Source organism: Lipotes vexillifer, unplaced genomic scaffold, assembly GCF_000442215.2.
Source record: "Lipotes vexillifer unplaced genomic scaffold, Lipotes_vexillifer_v1.1 scaffold769, whole genome shotgun sequence".
Taxonomy (NCBI): Eukaryota; Metazoa; Chordata; class Mammalia; order Artiodactyla; family Lipotidae; genus Lipotes; species Lipotes vexillifer.
Window position 1 is genome coordinate 620,493 of NW_006790073.1, and position 6,621 is coordinate 627,113.

Here is a 6,621-nt window from a genome sequence, read left to right on the forward strand (position 1 = left end):
ACAAAACATGACAGAAACAGATGCCTTCCCTACGAGGTAAAAATGTGCTTTTTACCAGTAAAGGTCTTTTCCTTTGATGATCATGATCAGCCTACAGAAATCAAAGCAAGAAAGGGACCTGGGAGCTAGAAAGCTGCACTGAGAATGTCAGGTTTTAGCATTTGGAGGGTTGGTTTGTAGATGTGCAGGTTAGTATAGGTGTGCTGCCCCTGGCTGTGAAGGGACCTAGACTGAGGTTCAAAATACTGAACAATTGGGATGGCATGGGCCCTGGGGCTAGGCCTGGGCCAGGCCGTTGTCCTTGGATGCTGACTCCTGGAGACCTGGGGGAAAGACACCCATGCAGAGGGATTGGGGTGGGCGTAGGGGTGCTCAGGATGGCTGCTGTTACCCGTTGGTACAGGGAATATTGGGTGGGCCAAAAAGCTTGTTTGCTTTTTTCCGTTCGATGGCTCTAGTAGCACTTAGTTGTCTTTAACTTCATTCAAAACGATTTTGTTAGATTGTATTGTGACAGCTGTCATATCAGCATGCATTTGAAAAAAAACTTACCGAAATTGGTGAATTTTTGTGTAGCCATTTTAATATTGAAGATGGAAGGGGAAAAAGCATTTCCAACATATTATGCTTTATTATTTTAAGAAAGGTAAAAATGCAACCGAAAGGCAAAAAAAGATTTGTGCAGTGTATGGAGAAGGTGCTGTGGCTGATCGAACGTGTCAGAAGTGGTTTGCACAGTTTCGTGCTGCAGCTTGCTCGCTGGACGATGCTCCACGGTCAGGTAGACCAGTTGAAGTTGATAGCGATCAAATCGAGACATTAATTGAGGACAGTCAACGTTATACCACTCAGGAGATAGCTGACATACTCAAAATACCCAGATCAAGCACTGAAAATCATCTGCACCAGCTTGGTTATGTCAGTCACTTTGATGTTTGGGTTCCACATAAGTCAAGTGAAAAAAACCTTCTTAACCGTATATCCGCATGCGATTCTTTATGTAATGAAAACTTTCCATTTTAAAAACAAATTGTGATGGGCGATGAAAAGTGGATACTGTGCAATAATGTGGAATGGAAGAGATCATGGGGCAAGCAAAATGAGCCACCATCACCCACACCAAAGGCCGGTCTTCATTCCCAAGAAGGTGATGTTGTGTCTATGGTGGGACTGGAAGGGAGTTCTGTATTATGAGCTCCTTCCGGAAAGCCAAACGATTCATTCCAACAAGGACTGCTCCCAGTTTGACCAACTGAAAGCAGCACTCGATGAAAGCATCCAGAATTAGTCAACAGAAAATGCATAATCTTCCATCAGGATAACGCAAGACTGCATGCTCCTCTGATGACCAGGCAAATACTGTTACAGCTTGGCTGGGAAGTTCTGATTCATCTGCCGTATCCACCAGACATTGCACCTTCAGATCTCCATTTATTTCAGTCTTTACAAAATTCTCTTAATGGAAAAATTTTCAGTTCCCTGGTAGACTGTAAAAGGCACCTGGAACAGTTCTTTGCTCAAAAAGATAAAAAGTTTTGAGAAGATGGAATTAAAGTTGCCTGAAAAATGGCAGAAGGTAGTGGAACAAAATGGTAAATATGTTGTTCAGTAAAGTTCTTGGTGAAGATGGAAAATGTGTCTTTTACTTAAATTCCGAAGGAACTTTTTGGCCCACCCAATATTTCAGGACTTTCCTTGCCAGTGTGGCTGGGAGGCTTCCCTGGGGCACACCAGTGGTCCGTCCGCCTGGCAGAGGAGGTGGATGCAGCAGACCTCTATCTACTCTATATGTTGACCTTGGGCTTGGAGGAGCTCGTTATTTAATATGACTTAAGTGATTGTTTTTAAAACTTTTCATAAACAGAGAGGTGTTTGATCCGGCAGAAACGTACAAAATGGACCACAAGAGGAGAGGAATTGCTTTAATCTTCAATCATGAGAGGTTCTTCTGGCACTTAACCCTGCCAGACAGGCAGGGCACCAGCGCCGACAGAGACAGTCTTAAGCGCAGGTAGTGTGGTTTGATCTATATGTCGAGATGGTGAGATATTTAAGTGATAACTACTTATCAAAACTTGTCCACACTGATGAAATAACAGACAGACCAAGAGTATTTGAGGATGAACCTCATTTGGGCACAGCCTCCCTTAAGAACTTTCCTGAATTTCCCTCCTAATCCTGTTCTATTAAATGTGAACATTCTTTGCATTGTTATAAATCTATCTGCATAGTAGATGGCAGTATTGTAACTTAAATCAGTTATCATGAATAAATCCCTTCCTACGGAGGGTTATCAAGGAAAACCATCATTGTCACATTTGATTTTTCTTTCTCTCTAAAGAAAAGTCAATTTATATGTCATAAAAATGCGTATAGATTCCTCAAATAATTAGGGGTATGTGACAGCTTGGAATAGCTTATAAGCTAACATCCAATTTAATTTATCATCTCCAGGTTTTCAGATCTAGGATTTGAAGTGAAATGCTTTGATGATCTTAAAGCAGAAGAACTGCTGCTCAAAATTCACGAGGGTAGGTATCAATAGTTTTCTTATTCATATTCCTCTGATGGGACTGAGTAGTTTTCAATTATCCTGTGTGTAAAGACAGGTCCAAATAATTAACCGTACTGTGAAAAAGTTGTCAATTAATTTAGCATGGGTTACAGGTTTTGGCTGCGCCTCTCTGTTGTGTTACCTACCAGATTTAGAGACCTTTGCAAAGTATTATGTCTCCAGAGTTAGTCTGTATACCACTAGTTACAGTCTGTTACTCTAGAAATGAATGAAATGATCTTTTCATTTGGCAATTAAAAGCCGAAAATGCAAATACTACAGGTGCCGGGTAGTCATTTTTTAATTGACTCCTTCCATACCCAAGTTTTTTACTGGCTTCGTAATACTGTTGATTTATATACATCATCTCTTAATTTCTACATCACTGTGCAGTAGTAGGTAAATTAACAACTTACATTTGTAATAAATCACTACATGTCATGGATTTTTAAGTAATTTGTCAATGGACTATTATAACATTTACATAATCAAATTTTCTTCCGAGCTCTTTTTTTTAAAATTGAGGTATAATTGACATATAACATTAGTTTCAGGTATACAGCATTAATGATTTGATATTTGCATACATTGGGAAACGATCACCACGGGAAGTCTAGTGACCGTCTGTCACCATACGTACTTACAAAGACTGTCCTTTCTTGTGATGAGGACTTCTCTCCTCATCCTCATCTCTCCTCATGAGATGAGATCATCTCATGTGATGATCTCCTCTCTCGGCAGCTTTCCAGTATGCGATACCGTATTGTTAACTACAGTCACCATGCTGTCCGTTACGTCCCCGGGACTTACATATTTGTGTAACTGGAAGTTAGTACCTCTGCCCCCTCCCCCATTTTGCCACACCCACCCCACCCCTGCCTCTGCCCCAGTAGCCACCAGTCTGTTCTCTGCATCTTTGAGGTTGGTCTCCTGCTTGCTGGCTGGCGTTTTGGATTCCACATATAGTGAGACCATGTCTTTCTCTGCCTTCTTTCACTTAGCATAATGCTCTCAGGATTCAGTCATGTTGTTGCAAATGGCGAGATTTCTTTTCTTAATGGCTGAATGGTAAGCCCCTGTATATACACACGTCTTTTTTATCCATTCATCCACTGTTGGACACTTAGGTTGCTTCCATATCTTGGCTATTGTAATAATTGCTGCAACGAATTATGAGGGTTCATATATCTTTTTAAATGAGCGTTTTTGTTGTCTTCGGATAAATACCCAGAAGTGGAAGTGCAGGATACAGTAGTTCTATTTTTAATTTTTTGAGGAACCTCATACCAGAGTTCTTCTTTAACCTGTAAATAATTTCAACTAGCTGCTTACCAGGTTTTCTACTTTGCTTGCTCCTCAGCTTTGGAGGACATCACTCTCCTGTCTTAATACTCTTTCGGAAGCTCTGAGCGCCGCGGACATATAGTGAAGGTGCTGCACTCCTTGGAGGTGCAGCGACACGTAGGGAGGTGTTATGTAGTAGTTTTTGGGTCTTTCCAGAAGGTCTCTGCTGATTCAAAGAAACTTATATTGCCAAAATGACTTGGATCTTTTAAGGGCGTTCCCCACAATAATCCCTTTAGGTTTTCCATGTCATTATTCTGTGTTTTAGGAGAGCTAACAAAATCTGTTCACCTCTATTACTTTGAACTGTAATAATTTGGATTTTTTAAAAATCAGATATAGTATTGTATAAATTATTGCTTGAATAAATACTAAAATAAGTTGTTTCATTACATTTTATAATAACAAATTTTCTCCCTCCCTCAATTGTATGTATGTAACTTTATTCTAATATTGGTAAATTAAATTTTTAGATGTAGATAATAAGCACCTTATTTTCATTTCTAAATAACTTTTGGGTGCCTTTTTAGCATCAACCGCTAGCCATGCAGACGCCGATTGCTTTTTGTGTGTTTTCCTGAGTCATGGTGAAGGCAACCACATCTATGCATATGATGCCAAGATTGAAATTCAGACACTGACTGGCTTGTTCAAAGGAGACAAGTGTCAGAGCCTGGTTGGAAAACCCAAGATATTTATCATTCAGGTAAGACTGATTATGTTATAGTCTTAATTATCAAGGCCATGGTTCTGTACATGTGACGAGAAAGAACTAAAGCTGATTTCGGAAGTAACTTCCTCCAGTAAATTGGAAAGGCCCTTTTTGAATCCTAGCCAGAGTCGCAGTTTGAGCTGTTAGTAATTCTTGCTTAACATAAAGATTCTCAGTATCTTTATTACTTGGATTGACATTGGAAATGACTCAAAATAACGAATGTGCTGCTCCCTGGCCCAGCCCAGTGTCAAGGCAGAGCCGCTGGACAAGCATCTGCTGGTGGGCAAGTGCAGTGCAGGGCCACCTGTTCAGACCAGGTTTGGTTTGGGGGCTGGAGAGCGTGCTAGCCGGTGGGAAGAATGTGGGCATAAAGACTTCTAGTCCTAGCTTGCTTCGTCCTTTCACATCTTCGTCCTTTCACATTTTCCCTTAGGCCAAGATGCGGTTACCCACTGCCAAACTGGTATTAGGGATAAAAATATTTGGGGGCTTGAATAACATCATTTGGTACCTCAGTAAGGATTCTGAAGAAAAAAGAGAATTCTTCACGTTCCAGGGCTGCAATCCTCTATTTCCATGAACGGCATGGAGGACACAGCCACATTTCACACCCTGCCATACCTTGAGGAAGGGAGTAGGGGGGCTATAAAAAAAAAAAAAAGTCAAGGATGACTCCCTGGTTTCATGTTTGGACAGCTGCACTGGGGTGTCTGTGAGACATGTTGTTGGAGATACAGGTCTAGAACTTGAGACAGGCAGCCTGGATTAGAGAAATAAGTTTGGGAGTAATGAGGGGATGGCTGGGTGGTACTGGAAGGCATGGGAGTAGATGAGTTTCCCCATGTCAAGTATAGCCTGGAAAACGAGTGTAGAGGGAATTCCGTGGCGGTCCAGAGGTTAGGACTTAGTGCTCTCACTGCCAGGGCTCCGAGTTCAATCCCTGGTCAGGGAACTGAGATCCTGCAAGTTGTGGAGCAACTAAGCCCGTGTACCACAACTACTGAGCCTGCGCTCTAGAGCCCGCGAGCCACAACTACTGAGCCCACGCACCACAGCTACTGAAGCCCGCGCGCCTAGAGCCTGTGCTCCGTGGCAAAGAGAAGCCACCGCAATGAGAAGCCCACACACTGCCACAGAGTAGCCCCTGCTCGCCAAAATGAGAGAGAAAAGCCCGCCCGCGAACAGCAACGAAGACCCAACGCAGCCAAAAAATAAATATTAAAAAAAAAAAAAATGACAGGTGAGACTGCTCATGAAAAAGGGAGTGGCCAGACCTGTCAGACAGGAGAATTGGACATAACTCATGGGCCACAAAGGAGGAAAATGTTTTGCCAAGTTATTTCATTTCTCTATGCCTCAGGTTCTTCATCTGTGACACAGGGATAAAATAGCACTGGCTCATGGGGTGGCTGAGAGGATAAAACGATCTGGCCTAACATGAAAAACACTTCAAACGGTGCCTGGCACACGGCAGGCCCCCAGTAAAGGCTGGCTCTTACTCTTGCTGCAGTTGATTTGGCAAGTGATGGCACTGAGTTCCATGTGTTCTACATTCCATTTAGGAAGACAGTTGAGAATAAGGTCTGAAAATAAGCCTGGTAATACTATATAAGATCAAAATCTCCCTGTAAAAAATAGGATATTCGGGATCTTCTATTTGTATGATAACTCTGAAATCCATCCGAACTGTTTCTTTTAAAGCTTCTAATTCTTCAGCCATTTCAGAACTGATGAATGCATTTATAATACTACAGCAGAATCTTGTTAGAGAACTGTATTAAGTTTACTGGGGCTCCCAGAACAAAGTACAGGCGTACCTCACTTTATTGCACTTTGCAGATAGTGCCTTTTTTTTTTAAACAAATTGAAGGTTTGTGGCAACCCTGTGTTGATGCCATTTTTCTAACAGCATTTGCTCCCTTCATTTCTGTGTCATATTTTGGTAATTTTCATATTTCAAACTTTTTCACTATTATATTTGTTATGATTGTGACTTTGACATTACTAT

At 41.6% G+C, this 6,621-nt stretch overlaps 1 protein-coding gene across 1 annotated transcript in view; it reads left to right on the plus strand.

Moving 5' to 3' along the window:
• The window catches only part of CASP6 (caspase 6), an 11,132-nt gene continuing 4,511 nt past the window's right edge, over positions 1–6,621 (plus strand). The window contains exons 1-4 of the mRNA XM_007463230.1: positions 1–36; positions 1,865–2,011; positions 2,455–2,531; positions 4,429–4,604. Of these exons, the coding sequence (XP_007463292.1) occupies positions 8–36; positions 1,865–2,011; positions 2,455–2,531; positions 4,429–4,604 (429 nt within the window). The 5' untranslated portion in view covers positions 1–7. The remainder of the gene's footprint in view (positions 37–1,864; positions 2,012–2,454; positions 2,532–4,428; positions 4,605–6,621) is intronic.